Source organism: Lynx rufus, unplaced genomic scaffold (assembly GCF_022079265.1).
Source record: "Lynx rufus isolate CCGP_SWC_20201006 ecotype Redwood Valley unplaced genomic scaffold, mLynRuf1.p SCAF_11, whole genome shotgun sequence".
NCBI lineage: Eukaryota > Metazoa > Chordata > Mammalia > Carnivora > Felidae > Lynx > Lynx rufus.
Window position 1 is genome coordinate 11,335,792 of NW_025814825.1, and position 27,631 is coordinate 11,363,422.

The 27,631-nt window shown below is 37.9% G+C and overlaps 1 protein-coding gene and 2 pseudogenes across 2 annotated transcripts in view; 1 reads left to right on the forward strand and 2 right to left on the reverse strand.

Annotated features, from left to right (window-relative positions):
* Positions 1-22,555, forward strand: part of DDX50 (DExD-box helicase 50) — a 32,131-nt gene extending 9,576 nt beyond the window's left edge. For both annotated transcript variants that reach the window (XM_047072865.1, XM_047072866.1), the window contains 9 exons: positions 98-243; positions 5,000-5,149; positions 12,053-12,214; positions 12,678-12,797; positions 13,801-13,874; positions 14,099-14,258; positions 17,569-17,703; positions 18,856-18,900; positions 22,055-22,555. In XM_047072865.1, the coding sequence (XP_046928821.1) occupies positions 98-243; positions 5,000-5,149; positions 12,053-12,214; positions 12,678-12,797; positions 13,801-13,874; positions 14,099-14,258; positions 17,569-17,703; positions 18,856-18,900; positions 22,055-22,333 (1,271 nt within the window). In that variant the 3' untranslated portion in view covers positions 22,334-22,555. The remainder of the gene's footprint in view (positions 1-97; positions 244-4,999; positions 5,150-12,052; positions 12,215-12,677; positions 12,798-13,800; positions 13,875-14,098; positions 14,259-17,568; positions 17,704-18,855; positions 18,901-22,054) is intronic.
* LOC124507272 (high mobility group protein B3-like) lies at positions 9,088-9,807 on the reverse strand (annotated as a pseudogene).
* LOC124507273 (40S ribosomal protein S27-like) lies at positions 20,025-21,757 on the reverse strand (annotated as a pseudogene).
* Positions 22,556-27,631: the final 5,076 nt, after the last annotated feature.

Here is a 27,631-nt window from a genome sequence, read left to right on the forward strand (position 1 = left end):
AATTTTTAATTATTTCTTTGAAGTTTGGGGGGGGGTTCAAGAGCTGACTACATCATGGATATTAAGAAAGCATTTGAATTCTTTTTGTTTATTTAAGATTCTGAAGACAATCCTCAGACTTTACTTTTTTCTGCAACTTGCCCACAATGGGTATACAAAGTTGCAAAAAAATACATGAAATCCAGATATGAACAGGTTGACCTTGTTGGAAAAATGACTCAAAAGGCTGCAACTACTGTGGAAGTAAGTAGCTTTCTAGCATGAGAGATTGTAGCTTTTAGTTGGTATTTGAAATTTGTTGAAGCTAAACTTTTAAGTTTTAGATACCAGTTCAGGCCAAATCTCTTTTTTCACCTTTAGTCAGTAAGATACCTATGTATTTCTATGGTCTGAGATTAAGGAGCAGAATAGAATAAGTAGAAGAAAATATGTAAATAAGCAAGTCCTAACAAGAGATACTCTACAAGCAGCCATAGAGAAGCACTTAAAATATGTAGAAAGTGACAAAGGAGACAGTTTATATCAATATGAAGAGAATAGTGCTGATAATAGTTAGAGCTTCATCTCATACCCTATACCAAAAAAGGTCTCAAAAGAGTTTTAAAAAGTGAACCATAAAATTTAAAGCAGGTGTAGATGAACAATTTTTTGATTTCATGGAAGGGAAAGCTTTTCTAAACATAAAGTCAGAAGGAAAATGTTGATAATTTTCACTCCATAAAAATTTAAACCAGTAGTGTATATATTTTTAAAAAGAATGAAAGGGGTGCCTGACTGGCTCAGTTGGTAGTGCATGTGACGTTTGATCTCAGGGTTTTGAGTTCCAGCCCTGCATCGGACTTAGAGCTGACTTGCAAAAACAAAAAAACAAACAAACAAAAGACACAAAAAAGAAAGGATTAAAGATGGCATTTGCATTATTTATGGTGGGTACCGTGTATGTCACTTTCTGTTTAATAGATGTACATATATATGTATGTATATATATATATGCAAATAAAAATGGCTAAACAATGGTATAATGTATAAGTACAATGGAATGGTTAAAAAGAATGAATTTGAGTGATAAAAGCCAAATTACAAAGTGATATGTACAGAATTACACTGTATTTTTGTGTGTACAAAAAATACACAAATAATGCTAAATGGATTCTTTAGGTATTTATGTAAATGTATAAAGATAGTCTGGAAGGATAAACATCAAACCAATAATTACTTTTGGGAAAGAAGATTTTTATAGTATGGGATAGTCAAAGGAAACTCTTACATTTTGTAATGGTTGAAAATTTTATAAGAATACAATGCATCAGTGAAAAAAATTTATTAAGGAAGTTTTCAAACATATGCAGAAATCGAATATTATGAGGGACTCGATGTACCCATCACCAGGCTTTTTTTTTTTTCTTTTAATGTTTATTTTATTTTTGAGAGAGAGAGAGAGACAGCAAGAGCAGGGGAGGGGCAGAGAGAGAGGGAGACTGAGAATCCCACGCAGGCTCTGTGCTGTCAGCGCAGAACCTGCTGTGGGGCTCAAATCCATGAACTGTGCGGCCATGACCTGAGCTGAATCCAAGAGTCTGACGCTTAACCTGCTGAGCCACCCAGGGGCCCTCATCACTAGGCTTTAATGATGATCTTTTCTATACCCCCATACATTCTTCATTCCTACATTGGAAGCAATCTTGTCGTCATTTCATCTTCATGTAATTGTTTATATTTTGAAAAGAATAAGTGTTCTTTAAAAAACAAAACAAAAATTACAAAGTTATCACATTAGAAAAAAACCCAATAATTTAATATTATTGAATATCTAGTGCCCTTGTTACCTTAGTTGTCTTTTTTTTTTTTATATAGTTTCAGTTTGGATCCAAATAAGATCTTTGAATTGCCACTGGTTTATATTTCTCTTAAATCTTATAATCTACAGGTTCCTCTGTCACTTTATTTTTACAATTTTTTTTTGTTAAAAGGACATGATCATTTTTCAAATGATACATTTCCCACAGTCTTAATTTTGGTAATTGGCAACCCTGTGGTGTTATTTAACATGTTATTCCGCTTTCATTTTTCTGTGAATTGATGTTTGGATTGTGAGGCTTGGTCAGATTTAGGTTCTTGTTTTGTTTTTGTTTTTTTTTGAACCATGGTGAAGAAGCAGGAGTGTCATAGGTGGTACAAAAGATTCTTCATTTTCTTTGTTCTTTTCTCTATTTTCCAGGTGCTGTATAATTAATGTGTATTATATTTTATAATTTTTTTAAAGTTTATTTTGAGAGAGAATGCGTGCGCACACCTGTGGGAGCAGGGAAGGGGCAGAGAGAGAGGGTGAGAGAGAGAATCCCAAGCAGGCTCTGCCCTATCAGCATGGAACCTGACTTGGGGCTCGAACCATAAATCACATCATGACCTGAGCTGACATCAATTATTGGCCACTTAACAGACTGAGAGCCACCCAGATGCCCTATTTTTATTATTATTATTTTAAATGTTTATTTATTTTGAGAGAGAGAGAGAGAGAGAGAGAGAGAGAGCATGCACATACCTGCACAAGTGGGTAAGGGCAGAGAGAGAATCTCAAACTGAGCGTGGAGCCTGACCTGGGGCTTGATTTTATGTCTGTGAGATACAAGATCACGACCTGAGCTGATATCAAGTCTCATGTTTTTTTTGTTTTTCTTGTTTTCTTTTTAAATGTTTATTTTTGAGAGGGAGACAGAGACAGAGTGCAAGTGGGGATGGGCAGAGAGAGAGGGAGACACAGAATCTGAAGCAGGCTTCAGGCTCTGAGCTGTCAGCACAGAGCCCGAGGCAGGGCTTGAACTCATGCCACGAGATCATGACCTGAGCTGCAGTTGGACGCTCAACCAATTGAGCCACCCAAGTGCTCCAAGAGTCGGATGTTTAACCTACTAAGCCATCCAGGTGCCCCTGTATTACATTGTAAAAACAATTTTATTGAGATATAATACATGTTAAAGTGCACAGATTTAGAATATACAATAGCAATTGAAATATAATACATGTTAAAATGCACAGATTTAGAATACACAATTTTATCCCGAGCGTTTTTAAAAGATTTTTATTTTTACTTTTTAAAATATTTTTTAAGTTTATTTATTTATTTATTTTGAGAGAAAGAAAGCCTGTGAGAGTGGGGGAGGCAGAGAGCAATTGAGAGAGAGAGAGAATGAATCTCAAGCAGACTCCATACTCAGTGTGGAGCCTGATTAAAGATTTTATTTTCTTTAAAAATTTTTTTTTTTTTTTTTTTTTTTTAAATTTTTTTTTCAACGTTTATTTATTTTTGGGACAGAGAGAGACAGAGCATGAACGGGGGAGGGGCAGAGAGAGAGGGAGACACAGAATCGGAAACAGGCTCCAGGCTCTGAGCCATCAGCCCAGAGCCCGACGCGGGGCTCGAACTCACAGACTGCGAGATCGTGACCTGGCTGAAGTCGGACGCTTAACCGACTGCGCCACCCAGGCGCCCCTAAAAAATTTTTTTTTAATGTTTATTTTTTTGGGAGAGCGTGAGCAGGGGAAAGGCAGAGAGAGAAGGAAACCCAGAATCTGAAGCAGGCTCCAGGCTCAGAGCTGTCAGCACAGAGCCTGACGTGGGGCTCAAACTCACAGACCGCGAGATCATGACCTGAGCCGAAGCTGGATGCTTAACTGACTGAGCCACCCATGCGCCCCTACAGATTTTATTTTTTAAGTTATCTCTATGCCCAGGATGGGGCTTGAACTCACAACCTGGAGTTTAAGTGTCGCATGCTCTACTAACTGAGCCAGCCAGGTACCCCTCCCAACATTTTGTCATGAAAATTTTCAAACACTGAAAAGTCAAAACAATTTTACAGTGAGCACCCATATGCTCATATTATAAATTTGTTATTTATTTATTTATTTATTTATTTATTTATTTATTTATTTATATTTGAGAGAGTGTGCAAGAGGGGCAGAGGGAGAGAGAGAATCTTAAGCATGTTCCAAAGCTCAGTGCAGAGTCTGATGCAGGGCTTAATCCCACTACCCTGGGATCATGACCTGAGCCAAAATCAAGAGTCAGATGTTCAGCCAACTGAAACACCCAGTTTCAGTAGGCACCCCTACAAAGTTTCTGAGGCAAAATTCACAAAATTAACTGTATAACATGTATATATTCATGATGTTGTGCAACCATAGCTTTTGTCTACTTCCAAAACACATCATCACCCCAAAAGGAAACCCAATAATCATTAAGCAGTTGCTCCCCATCATCCCCTTTGCATAGCCTCTGGCATCACCAATCTGCTTTCTGTCCCTATGGACTTACCTATTCTTGATGCTTCATAAAAATGTAGTCATACAGTACATGACCTTTTTGTGTTGGGCTTCTTTCCGTTAGCATATTTTTGGGTTTCATGTAATATTTGCAATTTTTAAAGGTGAGATTTACATATTAAAAAGCCAGAATTTCAAGTATATTTGTTTAGTTTTGACAAATTCATAAATGTATATAACCTGACCTCCTAACCACATGTAGAAATATTACCATCATCCCAGAAATTTCCCTCATGGCCCTGCTCAGTGAAGTCCCCCATCCAGGGACAGCCACTGTTCTGATTTTTTCCACATAGATTAGTTATGCCTATTCTAGAACTTGATATAAATGGAATCCTACTATGTGTGTTCTCTTTCTGTAAAACTTCATTTACCTAACGTGTTTTGAGATTAATCCATATTGTTGCATGTATCAGTAGTTGATTCTTTTCTCTTTTAGTTTTTAGTTCCTTTTAATTACTGAGTAGTATTACATTGTATAAATATACTAGTTTATATATCCCTTCACCTATTGATGGCCGTTTGTATATTGTTTTCAAATGGGGTTCAGAAGAATTGTCGTTTTATTGTCTCCCAGAAAGGCCAATTCTTGAACAGATTAGGAAAAAAATATACAAGGGAAGTCATTTTCACTAATTTTAATGAAACAGATAATTGGTATTTTCTTTCCTCAAAGCATTTGGCCATCCAGTGCCATTGGTCTCAGAGGCCAGCAGTTATTGGAGATGTCCTTCAAGTCTACAGTGGGTCTGAAGGGAGGGCTATTATTTTCTGTGAGACCAAAAAGAATGTAACTGAAATGGCCATGAATCCACACATAAAACAGGTAAGTCTTTTCTGATGCTTCTCTAATTGAGATTATAGGGATGACTCACTGAAGAAAAATATTGTCCTTTGTGGACCAGGTTTGACAGTATTTTTAGAATCGAATCTAATTCAGAAGGAAGTTATAGCCAACCTTTCATGATCTTTTAAGTGAGGATAGAATTCTACCCATTTTCATGAGAAGGTTTTTCAAGACTTTGCATAAATTGATCTTGAAAATATAAAGCTTGAAACAAAATGAATTCCTATGGGTAAGAGTGGGTAATAGTTGAAAGCTGTGTTATAAAATGAATTACAAATGTTTATTGAATGAATGGATCAACTGCAACAATTAACCTTATTTCATCCAAATGCCCACTCACTTCCTGCTCCTGAATTATTTTTATGCAAACCCTAGATAACATATTATTACATATTATAAATTTTTGGGTATGTGTCTCTAAAAGAAAAGAATTTTTTTAAACCTATAATAATGTTACCACATCTAAAAAATTAATAGTAATTAATATTTTCAAATGTCAATTTGTGTTCAAATTGTGAATTGCCTCATGATTGCTTTTTTTCTTTTATAGTTTTTGTTTAAAAACATTTTTTTAAATGTTTGTTTAGTTTTGAGAGAGAGAGAGAGAGAGAGAGAGTACATGAGCAGGTGAGAGCCAGAGAGAGAGGGAGACACAGAATCTGAAGCAGGCTCCAGACTCTGAGCTGTCCCCACAGAGCCCCACGTGGGGCTCGAACTCATAAACTGTGAGATCATGACCTGAGCTGAAGCTGGATGCTCAACCGACTGAGCCACCTAGGGGCCCCTATAGTTTTTGTTTTTATAGTTTTCTTTTGTAGATTCAAATAAGATTCGTAAATTGTGTGATTTTATTATATCTCTTTCTTTTTTTACTTTTTTTAATGTTTATTTTTGAGAGGGAGAGCATGAGTGGGGAGGGGCAGAGAGTGAGGGGGGACAGAGGATCTGAAGCTGGCTCTGTGCTGACAGCAGAGAGCCTGATGCGGGGTTTGAACTCAGGAACCGTGAGATCATGACCTGAGCTGAAGTTAGTCGCTTATCCAGCTGAGCCACCCAGGAACCCCTCAATATATATCTTTAATGTATAGATTCCTTTCTCAACTGTTTTTTCTTGTAGCTTTTTTTTCGTGTATTTTTTTATTTTTTGAGAGCACAAGAGAGGCAGAGGGAGAGAGAGAATCTTAAGAATGTGGGGCTCAGTCTCACGAGTGTGAGATCATGACTTGAGCCAAGATTCAGACTTGGATGCTTAACCAACTAAGCCACTCAGGTGCATCATCTTTTTTGTTATTTAAGAAACCCAAGTTTCCATCCTCTAGAGTATTGTTTCCCTGTGAAGTCATTTAACATGTTCCTCTGTCTTCTTCTGTATTTCCTGGAAATTCAGGTTTGTTTGTTTATTTAGGGCAAAACTATGTTATAAGAGTGTATAATGCATAGTTCTTTCTCTTTAAAAACTCTTAAAAAAGTTTTTAAACTTAAAAAAAACTCATAAAAAACTCCTTAGTTTTTATGTCAGTGTCTCTCCAGTCAATTTTGTTGTCTGAGAGTGGCATAGTAGATTCTTGAAGAAGGGCTTATGGAAATAATATTACCTGTTGATAATAGATTGTTTGTGATTTGTAATGATACCTGAAAATTATTTGGCTGGATATTAAAATACTTGGTTCATATTTCCTTTCCTTCAGTATCTTAAATATGTTTTGCCATTGTTTTTGGAGTAAAGCATATCCCACTTTCTGAGCTCTGGCTGTCTTTTCCCTAACTTTTTTTTAAAGTTATTTATTTTGAGAGGGTGGGGGGAGGAGGGGCAGAGAATGAGAAAGAGAGAATCCCAAGCAGGCTCTGTACTGTCTGTGTAGAGCCTGACACAGGGCTCAAACCCACAAACTGTGAGATCATGACCTGAGCCCTGAAATCAAGAGTTGGACGCTTCAACTGAACCACTCAGGCGCCCCTTCCCTCATTTTTATGCGGATCTTCTATTCCTTTGCTTCTGTAATCCCTGGTATCCTCAGTTTGGATCCTAGGTCCAACACTTTCTCCTCAGTGTGGAGCTCTTCCTGGCAAGGAAACATTGGCTTATTAGTTTTGAAAGTTCACATAGGGTCCAGGCTGCTCCAGCCTCTTCCAGATCTTACCTCTGGATTCTTAGAATCCTCTGGAATCACCATTGAGTGTACAAAAACTCTGCCACGTTCAGCTGCTGTTCTCAAATTGGTCCGTTAGGCTTTGCAGGGAGTATCTGTTCTTAGGACCAGCAAATCTCCCCACCTCATACATACACACACATCTGTCCCTACCTGCTCATGTTTTGGAAATCATGAAAATACTTTCACTTAGTTTTGTCATAGATGTCTGTGGATTTTTAATTTTGTTATACAGTTGCTCTATTTGTTTTTATGGGAGAACGAGAGATTCAAAGACTATTCTGTCAACATCTTCCTCAGTATCATTTTAACTAATTGTGTAGTTTTAGCTTTGTATACGGTATACACAGATGCCAAATGGTGAAAGTGATTGAGGGTGGTTGATTCACCTTTCCTGGTACTGCCTTAGAACACCTAGCAGCAGCAGTGTTGCAGCCGCTCTTGTTCTGTCTCCTAGAGAGGAACTGCCTTGCTGCAGAAGCTGGGTAAGAATTCCCCTGCTTACTGGACGATAATCAGCTTCTGTGGCTGAGAGCAATGCAGTTTCTGCTCTGCTGGTTTACTGTTTAGGTCAAAAATAGTAGCATATCATTATAGGTGATACAGGATTTTAGGGACTGTTGAGGGAACTTCAGTGGTTATTTTCTTTGTTTTTAACTATTTTTTTCCTTAAGGTCAGATTTTACCAAGAAAAATGCTTTCTTAATTCTAAACAAACCTACACACACACACGTGTGTGTGCATATGCGCACACACACACAAACTTTTGGAAAATAATTTACTCAGATGTTAGAGACCTGGAAACTATCACTGTGTTTTTTGTTTTTGTTTTTTTTAATTATCACTACACCAACATGGGGCTCCAACTCAAAACCTCAAGATCAAGAGTCGTATGCTCACCAACTGAACCAGCCAGGTACCCCCATCATTGGCATTATTAATGTATTATGTCCCTTCTTAGGACTAATTATCAAGAAAAAAATCAATGTTTTATCAAATTTTTTTAAAGGGAATTTGAGGGGTGCCTGGGTGGCTCAGTTGGTTGAGCATCTGACTTTGGCTCGGGTCAGGATCTCGCAGTTGATGAGTTCGAGCCCTGCAACAAGGGCTCTGTGCTGACAGCTCAGAGCATGGAGCCTGTTTTGGATTCTGTGTCTCCCTCTCTCTGCCCCTTCCCTGCTCATGCTCTGTCTCTCTCTGTCTCTCAAAAATGAATAAACGTTAAAAAAAATTTTTTTGAAAAAAATTAAGGGAATTTGAAAATTTCACTATGAAAAACTGTCCCAACTGTTTAACATATGTTTGCTTTTGACTTCTTTTTAAAGTGTTTATTTATTCTTGGGAGAGAGAGAGCATCTGGGGAATGTCAGAGAGGGAGGAATGTCAGAGAGGAATCCGAACCAGGCTCCAGGCTCTGAGCTGTCAGCACAAAGTCCAACATGGGACTCGAACTTGTGTATTTTTTAGATTCTATCTTCCATGGCTGAAAATGGTCCATTTCTTTCTTACTACTGTTGCAGAAAATTAAAATCTGGGAGTCAAGAATAATGCTTCTTTCCTTTCTACCTCATTTCTCCTTTCTTCACCAGGTCCCCCCAGTTTCATCTGACAGTAGTTCTTGAATTCATTTATGGCTTAACCCCCTACTTACCTTTCCAACTTCATCTTATTATACTTTCCTGTCATTTCTGTACACTCTTCCATGTCTGCCATGTTTCCTCACACCACAGGGCTCTTGAACTTGTAATCTTCCTTGCCTAGCAACTCCTACTTATCTTTCAGATAAAAGTCTAGAGCACCACTCTCAGGGAATTCTTCCTTGCTCCAAACTAGGTCAGATTGTCCTTTTTTTTTTTTTTTTTTTTTAACAGATAAACAGTTTTTATATTCCTCCTCCCCCGCCTCCTCTGCCTCCTCCTCCTCCTCCTCCTCCTCTTCCTCATCTTCTTCCACCTTTTCCCGGCAACTTTAGCAGGACCCTTTGTGCCATCAAACTTTCCTTGGGACTTATAGTCAGCGACATCCTTCTTCTCTACTTCTCCTTCAGTTTTCATGCCTTATTGTTGTAAGGCTGCTTTTCACTGTCACTTAAGTTATTCCCCATTTCACCCAGCTTCTTTGCTGTGTCTCCAATGGAGATACCAGGGTTTGTAGATTTGATCTTGGGGCAGAATTCTGAACAGAACAGGAAGAATCCAGACGGCCTTTGGGGGCATTAGGGTCCTTCTTCTTGCCTCCCTTAGCTGGTCCATAATTCTTCATTTTCCAATAATAGTGCATTTCATCTGCCTTTGCCATTTCATCAACTTTAGACTTTTCTTTCCCAGATGTTATCTTCCACCTCTCAGAGCACTTCTTGGAAAATTCTGCAAAATTGACAGGGACCTCTGGGTTTTTCTTCTTAGGTTCCTCTCTGCATGTCTGCACAAAGAAGGCATAAGCAGACATCTTGCTCTTTGGTTTCTTGTGATCACCTTTAGCCATCCTGACTTTACAACATTTATCTTGCTGATTGACAAGCTCCCCATCAAACAGTGGCCATGTGAGGGCAGCGACCTCTGTTCTCTTATCTGCTGTTTCCCCAGTATAGGATTGCCCTCTTATAAATGCTCTTTGCCTCTTATACCCGTGCATCGATTACGGTTGTTGGCTAAATTTGTGTGTCTCATAATTTGATTAACTTCCATCTCCCCTACCAGAGTATAAAGACCATGAGGACAGAGGCAGTCTTATTTTTGTTTGCAATTTTATCCCTGGTGTCTGACATTTCGTAGGTTATAAAGTATTAGTTGAATGCATAAAGGGTGATTGGCACTGCCTTGGTGAGGCCACTGATACGTCTTTTGAGTTCTACAACAGCCTGCTACCTAGGTCTCTAGCTTTTGTCTTTCTGTTTTGCCATTTTCTAATACATTCTATACATTATAATCAGAGTGTTCCTTCTATAATGCAAATATGTTCATGATAATCTGAATATGTTCATGATAATCCTGTTTACAATCATTCAGTTGTTTCATATTGTTCTCAGGATATAATTCATATTCCTTTCCAGCCTCATCTCTCATCACTTTTCCCTTTACACACTATGCTTTATCAATACTCAAATATTGTAGATCCTCAAGACACCCTGTTCATGTATGAAGTTTGTTTGCCCAAAACTCCCTAGCCTCCTGCTCTCCTTCTACCTGACTACTGGTTCCTTATTATCTGCCAGGCCTCAGCTTCAGTGCTGCCTTACCCTTAAACAAAATTAAGTTAGGCTTCCCTTGTAAGTATTCCTATAGCAGCCTGCACCCGGTCATAGTATATATCATCATACTGTATCGAAAATGCCTGTCAGCTTGTGTATCCCAGGGCTGTTGCTTCGTGATTGTTCCAGAATCTGGTGCACACCAAGTATGTGAATTCATTCATGAATGCTTAAGACTTGGTTACTAAGGTTTAGATGTGGACTGTTACGAACTTTTTAATTTTAATAGTGTCTAGAATTCTAGGAAATATGTTTATAATAGTAGGAAAATTATTTTCAGTACAAATGAAAGGTAATATATAAATCACATAAAGAAGGCTCAACTTCACTAAATACTATAGAAATGTAAATTAAAACATTGGGAAATCATTTTTTGCCTAAATGATTAGATTTACAAAGATGGTAATGATTCACAATACACAGGGTAGGCAGGTTATGATGAAGTAAAGACTCATAAAGGTTGAAGAGTAAATGGGCACAACCTCTTTTTATAATACACTTTTACAATAGCTATTAAAGTGTTAAATGTTTATAATTTTAAATATTATTTATTTATTTTTAGTGGGGTGATGGGGAGAGGGGTAGAGGGAAAGAGGGAGAGATTCTTAAGCTCAGCATGGAACCTGATGCAGGGCTTAGTCCCATGACCCTGGGATCATGACCTGAGCTGAAATTGAGTCAGACCTGCAACCGACTGAGCCACTCAGGTGCACCAAATGTTTATAATTTTTGACCCCAAAATTCAACTTCTAGATATGTTTCCTACTGAAATACACATATACTGAGTGGTCCAGAGGTATAAGTACAAAGTACTTATAGTAGAGTATAGTACTTGTAGTATTATGAAAGATGAAAACTTGGATATGACCCAAACATCAGTAGGATATTGCTAAAATATATGACATTGCATCCATATGAAGAAATCATATCCAGTTTTTAAAGATTAAGTAGAGTTATATCTATAGATGTAGAAAAATGGCTAAGGTAGTAAATTTATAAAGTATTTCATTGTTTTGAAACAATACATATATGTATATAGTATGATCCCATTTTTATAAATAAATATATAATATTATAGTATATGCCGTTATGTGTGGGTTGTGTGTCTTGTATGTTTTTTTAAAATATCTGGAGGAATATTCACCAAATGGTTAGTCAATTATTATGAGGCTGATATTAAGGGAAGCTTTTACATTTTATATTAAATATTTAGTTTCTGTAATATTTGGTCTTTTTGAACAATAAGCATGCATCATGTAATTACCAGAAAATAAGATTGGGGCACCTGGCTGGCTCAGTCAGTGGAGCATCTGATTCTTGATCTTGGGGTTGTGAGTTCAAGCCCTACACTGGGTGTAGAGATTATTTAAAAAAAAATTTTTTTTTTAAAGTAACAAAAAAAGAGTACAGACTGTATGCTGTTATGGTGCTATCAATTGCAAGTGTGAGTTGTACACTTACTTTTTCTCTTTTGTCAAATAGAATGCCCAGTGTTTACATGGGGACATAGCACAGTCACAAAGAGAAATTACCCTGAAAGGCTTCAGAGAAGGTAGTTTTAAAGTTTTGGTGGCAACCAATGTGGCTGCCCGTGGTTTGGACATACCTGAGGTGGACCTGGTGATTCAAAGTTCTCCTCCCCAGGTAAGAAATGAGATTTTATTTAGGGAATAGAAGAACAACTGTATAAATTGCCATTTTGCTTATTTACAAGATGTTGCCTGGGATATGCAAAATATGTTATCTGTTCTTCCTCTTAGCCATTTTTTTATTAATGCAGTGTTAAATTAGTCAGAATCTGATGCCTTAGCAAATGATTAACTTTCCTTTTTGGATTTAAAGCGTGGAATCATGCAAAGGAATTATAAAAAGTTGTCATATGAAGAGCCCTGGGATTAGGTGGATTAAAAAAAATCCTATTTCTTTTATCCAAAAATTCAGCATAAAAGTTCTTTGGAATGTTGACAGAGCAACAAGATTGAAATAATATATTTATTGGTGGTAGTAGTTTTGTTATTATTAGCATTATTTTTTGAATGTTGGAATGACTGTGTTTACTTGCCAGATTTTTTTAAGAAGTATTAAAAAATGCCTCTTTTATTTTTAGGATGTTGAGTCCTATATTCATCGTTCTGGACGCACAGGTAGAGCTGGCCGGACAGGGATTTGCATATGTTTTTATCAACCAAGAGAAAGAGGTCAACTACGATATGTGGAACAAAAAGCAGTAAGTAGAGTTAAATTATTTCAGGCTTATTATCTAAACGGTGCCTTAGAGCTCTTTTTATATTTGTTCTCACAAATAGATCCTTATAACTATTTTCTCAGTTTAAGCTGCATTTGGATGTGAAGCATGTGGAGAGCTAAATTTATATGAGCTGCAAGACTTTGTTTTGATACAGCTTTTATTGTGAAGACAGAAGAGCTGACTTTCTCATTTTTCCCTTGAATTTCTCCCTTGATTCTAAAATCAGAAGCACATTGTGATTTCAGTATCTCATAGTCCAGCATTGTGAAGGGGTGACTGTGACATAGTCTTGGTGTATTTATAAGATTATATTGAATAATAGTACAATGGCCAGTTTCTATAAGAAATTATGTACATTTTTTTGTGGCCTGTATTGTTTTGTGGTATTTTACATTTTTTTCGTATTTTTATGATGTGTGTTCTTTGTTTTTCTTTCTTTTTTTTTTTTACATTTATTTATTTTTGAGAGACAGAGCACCAGTGGGGGAGGGGCAGAGAGAAAATGAGACACAGAATCCGAAGCAGTCTCCAGGCTCCGAGCTGTCAGCACAGAGCCCGACATGGGACTCGAACTCACAAACTGTGAGATCGTGACCTGAACCCAAGTGAGATGCTTAACCGACTGAGCCACTCAGGCGCCCCTTTGATGTGTGTTTTTTAAACACTATTTCATCTACTTTGTAAAATGAGATAGGGTAATAAGAAAAAAAAGTTGATAGACATAAACAGCATCTTTTTTCCTCTTTTAGAATCAGCTTTATTTTGTAAGTGAAATTTCATGATTGTAACTAAGGGCAATTAAATTTTTTTTCTCTTTCTAGAATTTGTAATTGATGATTTATTAGAAAAAAAGCAGGTCTTTTGATCTACTGGGGCTTGGAAATCTTTAAGTCCAAGAAATGGAAATTCAACAAACTATATTAATTTAGGAATTAATTGTAAAGACTTCCATTTTTCTTTAATGTAATTCTTTCATTTTCAGGGAATTACTTTTAAACGTGTAGGTGTTCCTTCTACAATGGATTTAGTTAAATCTAAAAGCATGGATGCCATCAGGTATGCTTTCTGACCTTGCTGAATAAGTTTTTCTTTTGTATTAGGCTATTCATCTTTAAGCTCTCCTAGTTCAAATATCAGAAAACTTAATCACCAGTTTTACCAGCAGACTTTTAGTTATATTAAAATACGAAAACGTTGCTCTTTCTTTTCCCATTCATTCTCTTATCTTTAATTTTTTACATTTGTCTTGACCAAGAAAATGTACTATTTTTAAACCATAGGTCTCTGGCTTCCGTTTCTTATGCTGCTGTTGATTTTTTCCGACCATCAGCTCAGAGATTGATTGAAGAGAAAGGGGCAGTTGATGCATTGGCTGCAGCATTAGCCCACATCTCTGGTGCATCAAGTTTTGAACCACGATCTTTGATCACCTCTGATAAGGTAGAAATCTATGAGAAAATTATGTGATTGAGAAAAGATTAAAATTGAACCATAGATAATTCATCTATCTGGAGAGAAAACCATGAAACCTTTACTTTGCCAGTACTGTGTTAACTGAAACTTACATACCAGAATCTATTCTTTATTTTGTAAGTTGCCATGGAACCATGCAAATCAAAGCATAGACGCTATGCAGTTCACACAGTACCACGGAAAGGAAGGATTGCCTGTATATGTGGAGGGGTGTGTGCATGGTGTGACACTACTGATCTAGTCCCCTGCTAGATCAGTGTCAGATGTCAAAACAAATCACATCAGAGCTATTGGTTGCAAGTAGTTAAAAGGTACTCACCATGGTATAAGTGAGGAGAGTCCCTGGATGACCGGACCCATCAATAAGAGAGCACTCTGATGTCTGGGTGGAGAGAGAAAGATTGAGAGAAGGAGTTGGTGGGAGAGGGGAACAAAAAGAGCAGGGCAGATAAAGTTACTTGGGACTATTTGGTGGTGTAGGATAAATGAGTACATCTGGTGTGTCTGAGGTTTTCCATCTGGCAAGTGTTAATGGTTTAGCCAAATGTCATTTTGCTGGGAGTGACTTCATGTGTCCATCTCCCCCCCACCAGCACACTGTGTATTTCTAAAAAACATCAGGATTTGGGGCACCTGAGTGGCTCAGTCGGTTGAGTGTCTGACTCTTGATCTAGGCTTAAGTCATGATATCACAGTTTATAAGTTGGAGCCCCACAGTTTGTTAGTTCAAGCCCTACATAGCACCCTGCACTGACAGCATGGAGCCTACTTGGGATTCTCTCTCTCCCTCTCTGTCTGCCTTTCCCCTGCTCACTTGCTCTTGTTCTCTCTAAATAAATGAACATTTTTAAAAAACCATCTGGATCCAATTCAAGTTCATATGTTACATTTGGTGTTAATGTTTCTCTTTTAATCTGGAACTATTTTCCCATCATTTTTATTTTTATTTTTTTAAAGAGTATAGATTAGTTGTCTAGATCAGAGTCTGAAACTTCTCACCTGGATTTTTCTGGTTTTCTCTTTTTCATACATCATGTAACTTTTCTCTTTATTCAGCTTTTCCTGTAAACTGGAAGTAACGTCAAAGCATGATTTTATATTCAGGTTAGATAGTTTTGGCCAAAGTACCCTGTGGGTGATATTATATATATATGTATTATATATTATATATTATATTGTATATAGCATATATATGTATTTTATACTACATTACATCAGGAGGCATATGATGTCAGATTGTTCCAGTACTAAAATTGCTTAGTTTGATCACTTGTTTACAGTGGAAACTGCCATGTATTCCCTTTGTGAAGGTATCTTACTCTCTGTAGTTGGGGTTTTGTTTTTTGTGTGTGTGTTTTGTTTTGTTTTTTATTTGAGAGAGACAGAGAGAGTGTGAGTTGGGGAGGGGCAAAGAGAGAGAGTCCCAAGCAGGCTCCAGTGTCAGCACAGAGCCTGATGCAGGGATCGAACTCACAAAACTGAGATCATGACCTGAGCCAAAATCAAGAGTCAGTTGCTTAACCCACTGAGCCACCCAGTCACCCTGCCACCAAATACTTTTTAGGAAATTACTTAAGCCATATTTTTTAGGAAAATGTTGATAGACTTTTAGGCTAAGAAGTACCTAAGAGATCATTTATTCCCAGCCCTTATCTAATAAAGGAATCCCTCTTTGGCAGATGGGTCATCTAATTTCTGATTAAATATCTTAGAAACAATGTTAGTGGGTTTGAAATTTTTTTATAGTTTAAACCAAAATCCAGAGTCTTTACCACAAATGAACTACAGGGTCTTCCCCTTTGTACCTCTTTGACCTCATCTCATCATTCTCCCCTTGTTTCAGCTACCCTAACCTACTTGTTACTCAAACATAAACCTACTTTCACATAAGACCTTTGCACTTACTTGTACTGTTTCATATGTTCTTTCTTTTTACCACGTGGGTTCCTCCCTCACTTTATTTAGGTCTCATCATAGATCACTGTATTATAGAGGTCTTTCCTGATCACCCTGTCTAAAATAGCTTACCTTTCCCTTTACTCTCGATTCCCTTGTCTTGCTTTATTTTTCTTCATGATGCTTATTACTATCTAGTGTTTATGTTTGCTTATTTACTGTCTACCTCACCTCATCACCACCACTTCTATTCCCAACACTAGAATATAACCTTCATGAGAGAAAGGACTATTTACTGCTAAATCTTGAGCACCTACTATGTCTCTGGCACATACATAGGGGACACTCAGTGGATATTTGTTAGATAGATGAGAGGATCCTGGCTGGCTCAGTCAGTAGAGTATGCAACCCTTGATCTCAGGGTTGTGAGTTCAAGTTGCATGGTGGGCATACAGCTTACTTAAAAAAGTAGATGAATCCCTCCCTATATCTTCTTCATGCTGATCCTTTTGCTGTCCAGTGAAGTTTTACAGAACAAGTAATCTTTGCATATGTAATAGTCCTTCAAAAGTTTAGAGATTTATGTCTTCTTGTTTTTCCACTCCAAGCTTTGACTCTTTCAGCATTTCCTTAATTCTTTACAACTTTTTCTCTGATGCTCTAGGTTTTTTTTTTTTTTTTAACATTTATTCATTTTTGATAGAGAGACGAGCATAAGCGGAGGGGTGGGCAGAGAGAGAGGGAGACATAGAATCCAAAGCAGGCTCCAGGCTCCGAGCTTCAGCACAGGGCCCGACATGGGGCTCGAACTCACAGAGTGTGAGATCATGACTTGAGCTGAAGTCAGACGCTTAACTGACTGAGCCACCCAGGTGCCCCTCTGGTGCTCTAGTTTAATTATTTCTTAAAGCATGAGTCTTTACAGCAACACAAAGAAGAATTGTTCTTTCAAATATCTGTAAGCATTAGTCTTCTATTAATACGGTTTTAAAGAAGTTATTTTTCTTTTTTTTTTTTCAACTTTTTAATTTTTTTATTTTTTTATTTTTTTTTATTTTTGGGACAGAGAGAGACAGAGCATGAACGGGGGAGGGGCAGAGAGAGAGGGAGACACAGAATCGGAAACAGGCTCCAGGCTCCGAGCCATCAGCCCAGAGCCTGACGCGGGGCTCGAACTCACGGACCGTGAGATCGTGACCTGGCTGAAGTCGGACGCTTAACCGACTGCGCCACCCAGGCGCCCCTAAAGAAGTTATTTTTCTTTAGCAGCCATGTTATACTGATGTCTCATGAAAAATGTAGTTAAGTCATGAAGTTAGAACTTCATTGTCCTACTTTTGCTGCCTTTTTCCCAAAGATAATGTGACTTTTAATTTTTAAGGGGTTTGTGACCATGACTCTGGAAAGCCCGGAAGAAATACAAGATGTCAGTTGCGCTTGGAAAGAACTTAACAGAAAGCTGAGTAGTAATGCTGTGTCCCAAATTACCAGAATGTGCCTCCTAAAAGGAAATATGGTAGGTTTTTCTAGACAAATAAAAAGCTTTTTAATCAACTACTATAAATGTTTCTAAAGCTCAGTAGATTTTCTTTTCTTTTTTTTTTTTTTTTTAAAGGCTAATAGGGTGCATAATACGGTTTTCTCTGTGTGATGGTTTGTTTCCAGTTGTAAATTTGGGGAGTTTTATAAAAATAATTTACTCTCTAGAAAGCTGTAAGTCATTCTGCTTAGTTTGTCTAATAACCAAGTTATCTAAGTTTCTGCTTTTGTGCACATATTATCTGTGGTTGTATGTGTTTTACTCTATGACTAAGTAACTTATAATTTCAACAGCTGAACAGCTCTGTTATTTAGAGAATATGCAGTGTTGACTTTTAAGTGGCCTGCTTTGGTTGTTAATGAGGATAATGAAGTAAAGTAAGAATTTCAATACATTTTTGAAACAGCAAAGTTAAAACTATCTCTAATATTAGTGACTGTTTCTTCTAATGGTTTTGAGGAAAGATGTTATATTTATTCATCCAACTTTGCTACATAGGTTTATTCTAGCCTAGAATTTATTAACTTTATTATTTATTGGAAATAATCATTTCTCTCAAAGTTTAATATTACTTAAAGTTTTGTGGCAAATCTGAGACAAACGCATTCAGAAAAAATATGAAGGGCATGGAAAATCTAACAAAATCTTTAGGCCAGGCTAGTTGCTGTACTTGAGAATTAAATTAACTTTCAGTTTATTGACAACCAGTACCAAAGAAGAAGCATCTTGGGTTATATCATTCCCATTATCCGATAAATACTGCATCTCTTCAGGATAGAAATTTTCCAGCACTAAATTTTCCAAAGAATTTATTACGTGGATCATTTTACAGTGGACATGGAACAACATTAAAGTGTCTACAAGAACTTTTCTAGAGAGTAGTCTATATTTTTAGTAGTAGATTCCTGTTAGATATTTTTTTTACTTTTCAGATTTAGAAAATAAAATAAGCAGCCACTCTCATGCATTATTTATATGTTAGTTGTTTTAATCTTATAAGCATTCATGGGACACACCCTATCTTTTCTTTCTTTTTTTTTAGCTGTAAGATTACCAGCAAGTACTAGTGTATTAGTAAAAATTGAACTCATCTGCATCTAAATAAAAATTTTTTCATTTTGCTTTTAGGGTGTTTGCTTTGACGTTCCTACAACTGAGTCAGAAAGGTTACAGGTATTTTAAAAATTTTATCTGTTAAATAGTTGAATATTTAACCATTTAAAATAGTAATTTAAAAGAAGTCATTTAAAAGAAGTCACAATATCATTATGATGCCTAAGTCAATTAATTTTCCTTTATAGAATATATCTAGGCTATATCATAATTTAAAACATTTATTATAATTTCAAATATAAAAAATAGAATTGCATAATAAATATTCATGTACCCATCACCCAGCTGCAGTTGTGATCAGCTCACAGCTGTTTGTTTCATGTCACTTCCATCCATTTTCCTACTCTCCTGTATGTATGCTTTTGAGAGAAATTGTAGGTATTCTGTCATTTCAACCATAAATATTTCCACATATCTACTAGGGATACTTTTTAAAAACATAATCATAATGCCATAGTTCAAATACCTAAAATAATAATTCCTTAATATCATCTAATTTTGTGTTTAAAATTTCCCTATTGTCTCCTAAATATTTTTTATTTTTTTGTCTCCTGAATATCTTAGAATATAAGACCCATACATTATAATTTGATGTTTCTTAAGTCTCTTTTAATCTGCAGTTTCTTGCTCCTTTCTTTGTCACTTTAAAAAATTTTTCTTGTATTTTATCTGTTGCAGAAAGCGATTGTCTACCAGATTCCTACACTATAGAATTTGACTGTTGCACTACTGTGCATATTTATAGATGTATTTGGGGGTGATTCTGTTTTTTAAGTCTTTTTAAAAATTAAGAATATATCATGAACACATTCCTTTGTCAACTATACAGTTATTTTTTAACAGCTCCCTGCATTTGGCCATGTGGGTGGTCAACTTTTCTTTTCTTTTGTTTTTTAAAAATTTTTATTTTAAGTAGGCTCTATGCCCAACGTGGGGCTTGAACTCATGAAGCTGAGATCAAGAGTCGCGTGCTCTACTGACTGAGCCAGCCAGGCACCCCTGGTCAACTTTTCTTAATGTTCTGTTTTCTGACATTTAGGTTATTTCCAGTAATATACTGTTATAAACAGGACAGCCATGAATGATGGTATAGCTAGCTCCGTTTTTTTGGTTTTTTGGGTGTTTTTTTGTATCCAAATATGTTTATTAGGATAGTTTCCCACTCATGCTAATTCAGGGTGCTTTTACTGCCGTTGCTGTCTGAAGGAGCATCCTTCTGTAAGCCTTGCTTTTCTTCCTGTTGGCTGGCACAGGACGGTGGAGCAGCTCACAGACACACCACTGTTTGTGTGTGGTTGAAGATGGTGGTGATTTTGTAGCACCCAGGGTACCTCATATCCATGAAGTAGGAGTTGGGGCCCCGCACCAGGCGCTTCTTTTTGCCCTTCCTCTTCTCTTCTGGGGACGGGTACAGGAGGTCCTTCACAAAGGGCTTGTTCTTGTGGGCAAGTTGTCATCGCTAAAAAGGGGTAGCATAGCTAACTCTTTATGCATTGCCATGTTTATCTCTTCAAGATGAATTTTTTTTTTAAATGTTTATTTTTTTGAAAGAGAGAGCAGGGAAGGGGCAGAGATAGAGAGGGAAAGAGAGACAGTCCCAAGCAGGCTCCTTGCTGCCAGCACAGAGACCTACACAGGGCGTGAACCCACCAACTGTGAGATTATGACCTGCACTGAAACCAAGAGTTGAACACTTAACCAGCTGAGCCACCCAGGTGCCCCTACGTGAATTTTTTTAAGTTTATTTATTTATTTTAAGAGAGAGAGAAAATACGCGAGTGGAGGAAGGGCAGAGGGAGAGATAGAGAATCCAAAGCAGGCTTCTAGCTGCCAGCGCAGAGCCCAGCATGGGGCTCAGACTCACGAACCGTGAGAACATGACCCAAGCTGAAATCAAGAGTCCAAGACACTTAACTGACTGAGCCACCCAGGGCCCCAAGCTGAAATTTTTTTTTAATGTTTATTTACTTACTTAGAGAGAGAGAGAGAGCACACAGGGGAGGGGCATAGAGAGGGAGAGAGAGAATCCCAAGCAGGCTCTGAGCTGTCAGCACAGAGTATGATGTGGCGCTCAGCCGCATTAACTTGTGAGATCATGACCAAAATCAAGAGTCGGACACTTAATTGACTGAGCCACCAATGCACCCTTAAGATGAATTTTTTATTTTTATTTCTATTTTTATTTTTATTTAATTAATTATTGTTTATTACTATAATATATTGTCAGGTTAACTAACATATAGTGTACACAGTGTGCTCTTGGCTTCGGGAGTAGATTCCCATACTTTATTGCTTCCATACAACACCCAGTGCTTGTCCCAACAAGTGCCCTCCTCAATGCCCATCACCCATTTTCCCCACCCTCCCCCCCCACCCCCGCTCCTTGCCCTCCCTCAACCCTGTTTGCTCTCTGTATCTAAGAGTCTCTTACAGTTTGCCTCCTTCTCTGTTTGAAACTATTTTTTTCCCCTTCTCTTCCCCCCCGCCATGGTCCTCTGTTAAGTTTCTCAAATTCCACATGAATGAAACCATATGGTATAAGATGAATTTTTTAAGATGATTGCTTGGCCAGAAGGTTTGTGCATTTTTAAGGCTTTGGTCATATATTGCCACTAGTTGTATGTGTTTGTCTCTGCTCACTCTTACCAACAGGGTATTTTAATATTTACTTTCCTTGGCAACTCATGATTACAATGAACAGTTAATGTAGCAGGATATAACATAGTGATGCTCTTAGGAGCGTTGATTTGTATATCTTGAGTTGTTTACCCTGACCAAATTATTTCCAATGGCTATGTATTTTTGTCCTCACCTGTGTTGACAGGTTTTAATCTTCATCACTAGCTCTCACTTCTTGCTTCTGTCAATATAACTGCTGAAAGAAATGCACTACTTGTTAATGGCCTACTTGTTTCATGCCAAGAAATCAGTGCTCTCTTTTAGAGTGTATAAACTGAGTATGAAATAATGAGCCTCAAAATAAGCCTGAGAATTTCTCCTAAGACTAAAATTTAGGAACTTTAATGGATGTACTTTGAATATGTTTTTGGTTTTGTTTTCTGGCTTTCAGTTTTGTTCCAGAAACTTTGAATTTAATGGGAAGATTAATTAGCTAATAGTTAATGGACATTAAAAAAAGAATCTCCTGTACTCAGTGTACTTGCTTATGGTTTCTATTTTGCATTTATATTAATCCTCTAAATTCCCCCAACAGGCAGAGTGGCATGATTCAGACTGGATACTTTCATTGCCAGCCAAGTTACCTGAAATTGAAGAATATTATGATGGAAACACATCTTCTAACTCCAGGCAGAGGAGTGGCTGGTCAAGTGGCCGGTCTGGCCGATCTGGCCGGTCAGGTGGTCGATCTGGTGGCCGGTCAGGTAGACAGAGTCGACAGGGGAGTCGGTCAGGAAGTCGACAAGATGGTAGAAGACGAAGTGGGAATAGAAATCGATCAAGAAGCGGGGGCCACAAACGGAGTTTTGACTGAGTATTTGATAGTTAATCTACCAGTGTGAGCTTGCCTATTTCTGCCTAATCATGTACATTATCCACCAAAAATTAGGTCATCATAGTTGAGGTATGTGTCTGCTCTTTGCAAAGAAGTTGGTCATATTTTTTTAAAAAGTGTTTCACAAGAATGGTTGTAAACAAATCTACTTATCCAGTTATACCTTTGAATAAAAAAACCTCCTTTTATTGTCTCTTTTCACTATGTGTTAAGAATTTTGTCAGTGTAATCTTCTACAGTTTCTTCTAAAACATGACAGTCAAATTAATCTTAAGATTACTTGCATTTTGAAAAATGTGGTGTATTTGTATTGAGATCATTCCTTCCATAGGCTATGTAGTAGAAAAGAAATCCCTTCTACATTAAAGGGATATATAAACCATATATATATATATGGTTAGGTATATATATATATACCTGGTTGGGTATATATATATGGTTGACTGGTTAGGTATAACATTTAAATTCTAGATACAGTTAATTAAAAAGGTGTGCAAGCAGTGTACGCTCAATAATTTATTCACCAGATAATGATTGAAGTCTACTATGTGCCTATCACTGTGTTGATCACTAGGGATTTAGTTGGTGAACAAGGCACAGCACTATCTTCAAGGAACTTACAGTCTAAAGACAAACAGTTTTGAATGAAATTAACATCTAAAGGCTAAGATGGATGGATGGTAGGCTAAGATCCTACCTGGATGGAATGTTAAGGACCTAGTTCGGGTACATCAAACCAGTCTTAGGAGTCAGAAAGGCTTACAAGCAGTGATACCCAAAAAAAGAAGTAAAGCAAAAGTAGCCATTGATCTAAGCAAGTATGTGTGAATGGTTGGAAGAAGCGTTCAGAAGGGAGAGGGTTTACAGGCAGGGAAAACAGAATATGCAAATAACCAGAGCCAAAGAATACCATAGCAAGTCTGAGGACCTACAGTTCAGTATGGTTTGCATGTGACAGGCAGAGGGAAGGAATAAGAGAGAGTGAGTTAGTATTTAACAGGGACCTTATTTTAAAGGCCTTGTGTGCATTAAGTTTAAACGTTCTCTTGAAGACTGGTGAACCATTAAAAGATTTAAGGTAAGGAATGACATAATGAGATTTGTGTTTTAGAAAAGATTATTGGCTACACTGAAGGGACTGGATCAGAGAAGGGCCAGATTGGAGGTAAGGAGACCTCTTATGATGCTGTTGGAACAATCTAAGGTAGAGGTGATGATGGTCTGCATTACTAGTAGGTAACATGTTTTGATGATAAGAACTGAGGCATTTGGGAGCTTATTACTTGGTCAGAATCCCAGCTGGATCAATGTAATGGAATGAGGATTTAAACCCAGATAAGTCTACCTTCTGAACCAGCATTCTTAACCACTGTGCTAAATAGTTGGTGGGTGACACTGAGAAACATGCATAGATTTCCAAAGTTTTTTTTTTTTTTAAGTTTATTATTATTTTTTAGTAATCTCTATACCCAATGTGGGGCTTGAACTCATGACCCCAAGATTAAGAGTTATGTGCTCCTCCAATAAGCCAGCCAGGCATCCCCAAAGTTTTTAGGAAATAAAATGGTTAGGACTCAGTACTTGATTGAATTGGAAGATGAGAGAGATGCAGAAGTATAAAACAGGTTTTTGTCACTGAGATAAGGTACTAGGAGGAAGAATAAGAAAAGTTATGTGGGGAGGGAGGGGGGATATGATTAGTTCAATATTAGATATATTTTAATATTGAATAGCCCATGAGATCTTAAAAGAAGATGTAAGAGGAGGTTAACAGTATACAGTTGGATTTGTAAGTTTGAAGCAGAGAGAGATTTGTTCTAGAGGTGTAAAGATTTGGGAATAATAAAACAATGGTAATTATAGTTAAGGCAGTGGAAGAGTATATCTAGTGAAAGTATAGTAAGAAAAGAGGACTAAGGAGTAAACCCAGAGGCAAACTAATGTATTCACTACATAACAGAGGAAGGGAATCCCATCACTATCAATAAGAGGTAAGAAGAAGGCAGAAAGTCCAGAAGTATGAGGCTTTCAAAGGAACCAGAAGATGAGCCTGAGATGGCCATTGGATTTGGCAAAAAGGAGACGTTTGACGTGGGGAACACCCAGAGTAATAAAGTGTTGAAAGTAGAAACCATTGGAACAGTGGGTTCAGGTGGAAATGAGAGATAAAGAAGTAGACACGACAAATCTGTCTTCCAGAAATTTGTCTGTGAATAGAGAAGAATAAGCTAAAGCTGGAGTGAAAGAAAGGACATGAGATGACAGTTTTTTGTATGTGTGGGCTGGGGGAGGATGAAGGAAATTAGAGCATGGACTACTACTACAGGAAGGAGCCAGAAAGGAGGGAGGAAGAGAAAGAACATATGATGGAGCACTATCTCTATGAAGACCCAGAAGGATGAGCTTAGGCAGACAGAATTTAGCCTTAGAGGTAGAAGCACATTTTGCCAGGAGGGAAGTATGGTTATCATGTAGGTGAGTTTGCAGGTGATAAGGTAAAAATTAAGGGAGTGCCTGCCTGATGTCTTCTATTTTTTTTTCTGTGGTATTCTTTCATGGTCATCTACTAAGGGTGAAGAGGGAAGTAGCAGGCTAGGAGATCTGAGAAAATGGGAGAAACACTGAGGTATCAACTGTAGAACAAGATAGCTTACTAGGGAAACTGAGGGTCACAGGCAGCTTTGAGGATCCAGCTGAGATTAGAGACTTCATTTATTCTGGCAGCAATTAGAGCACTTGAGTGACTTCCTGTAATAACATTTCAGTATTCTGTTGTAGGAATGGAGATGGCAGATACCTGCTTGATCCAGGATTGGGGTTTTGCTCTGTGAGATGAAAGGATGAAGAACTTTGGCAAAAGTGATCGGAGTAATGGTCCGTGGAGTCTAGACTGCCTAGGCATTGAAGTGGAGGTAGGGTTGATAACTGGGAGAATATAGAAGGAGCAAAGACCTGAAGGTCACTGAAAGTTCTCTAAATTTGAGATTTCAAGAGTGGAGCAGTTGGGGAGAAGACAAGTTCAGGTTTTGGTAGCAGGCCTGTTCAGGGGCAAAGGTCACTTCAGATGAGATGGTCAAAGAACTGAGAATCTAGCATTCTTTGGGTGTTTTCATGGATAATGAAGTCTTTAGGACTGAGGAGGGAGAGGAAGACTGAGCCAATGAATGGTAGAGTTTAAGTTATGGAACAAGAAAGCGTATAGGGTGATATTGCCACATATCTTCAAGGGGAAAAGGGCATTTGCATGATAGTGAAGGAGTAATAGTTTGGAAATGGTTTTGAAGAAAAGAAGAGGACATGGATACCAGGGTACGTGGGATATGAGGGAATGAGCAACGTGTGAGGGAAAGCTGCAAGAATAGTATTTTTCAGCAAACCCAGATTTCAGTTAAGCCGGGGTGTGTGGGGGGAGGACTCAGTGCTGGATTGAGAAAGGGAGAGGTTTTGATTATGGGAAATGATTAGGTTCCAGATAGCCATGACTCGGGGGAAACGTGTCAGTTGGCTCTGCATATGAGTAGCTGTGAGCTCTGCATTTATACTGAAGATGAAATCGGGGCTCATTCCTACAAAGGTGCATGAATCCTAGTACTTTAGTCAGAGTAAGTTGTATACCTACAGTGCCCCAGGCACCATGTTCAGGGTACAAAGGTGAATAATGTGTGCCTGGTCTCTGCCCTCAGGAACTCAGAATCTAGTGAAGTAAATGGCCACAGAAACCTAGGTCCAGGGCAATGACTAGTGCAATAATTTGAGAGCTCTGCACAAGGGCACCTAGCCCAGCCCAGGAAACGGGGGTGGGAGTTCAGAGAAAGCTTTTTGGACATGATGATTGAAAATGGATTAAGTCAGGTAAAAGGAGCAAAGTGGGAATGGACATCGAGGCAAAGGCATAGAATAGCTAATAAAACAAGGTCTAAGCATGGTGAATGAGAAATAGCTCTCTTTGCTGGGCTTCTCACTTCACGGAAAGCAGTGATGAGAACAAGGTAAGGTCCTATCTCGGAAGGCTTTGTAGGCCTTGTTTTGAAACCCATTGAAGGCTTTCAGGGAAGTGAGTGAAAAAGATAAGCACGTAGGTGCATGCTAGCAGGGTGGAGGTAGATTTTAGGGGTCCACTTGCTAAAGGCTGGCTTCCCTATTAGCAAGGAAGATGGGGCAGTTCCTAAAAAAGATTAAGTAATAGCCTTCCATACCTTCTAGAAGAAGGTGGGGGCAGAATTCTCCTCTTTGGGCTGCATTTAGCCCCTTATTTTTGCTCTTTCTTCATAGAGCCCAGCACCTTCATGCTTCCACCTTTTGGCCATTCAGAGCCTCCTGTTTGGTATTTGTGCCCTAGTGTGGTCACTTAACAGCTATGAATTTAATTAAATCAGTTACCCTGATCTTCAGTTTTTGAACTTGTAAATGTCTGTCTTATTAGAAATTTGAATAATGAATTCACATTTATGTGTGAATGTCTGAGAGCTTCCTCTCACACTGTTTTTGTTTCACATGTCTTGTGGGTAGTGTTTAATGTTTTTTTAAACCATATTCCTTTTTCATATTAGTAATATGCATCCATTGTTGAAAATTTGAAAAAAATAGAGGAGCAAATGGAAGAAAATAAAAACCATCCATAATTACATCACTCAGATAATTACTGCTAACATATTGTTGTGTAGACTTTTGAATCAGTGTGTATGTGTATGTATGCATATTTTTTGAAACAGAAATTCTCCCCCCATTTTATGAAAACACGACATTATCTACATCAGAGGAAACTGGTCTGGCGAAATCAATACCCAGAACTTCACATTTCCAATCAAATGTATGTATAAGACCTATTTTTTTCCTACTTGTTGCTGAATTTTTTTTTTTATTTTTTTTTTAATGTTTATTTATTTTTGAGACAGAGAGAGACAGAGCATGAACGGGGGAGGGGCAGAGAGAGAGGGAGACACAGAATTGGAAGCAGGCTCCAGGCTCTGAGCCATCAGCCCAGAGCCCGACGCGGGGCTCAAACTCACGGACTGCGAGATCGTGACCTGAGCCGAAGTCGGACCCTCAACCAACTGAGCCTCCCAGGCGCCCCTTGTTGCTGAATTTTATACTGATAACTAGATTTAATGCAGTAATTTGGCTGCCTTTGACCCAAAAAGGGCCTTTGCAGGCTTCCTCTGAGATTTTTGGCCTTATGCCTATGTGTGGGTATATTACAAAGGAACTTACATATTTTATAAACCTTGACTACAGTTTTCCATTAAGGAGTGTTCTGGGCTCACTCAGTTGTCGAAC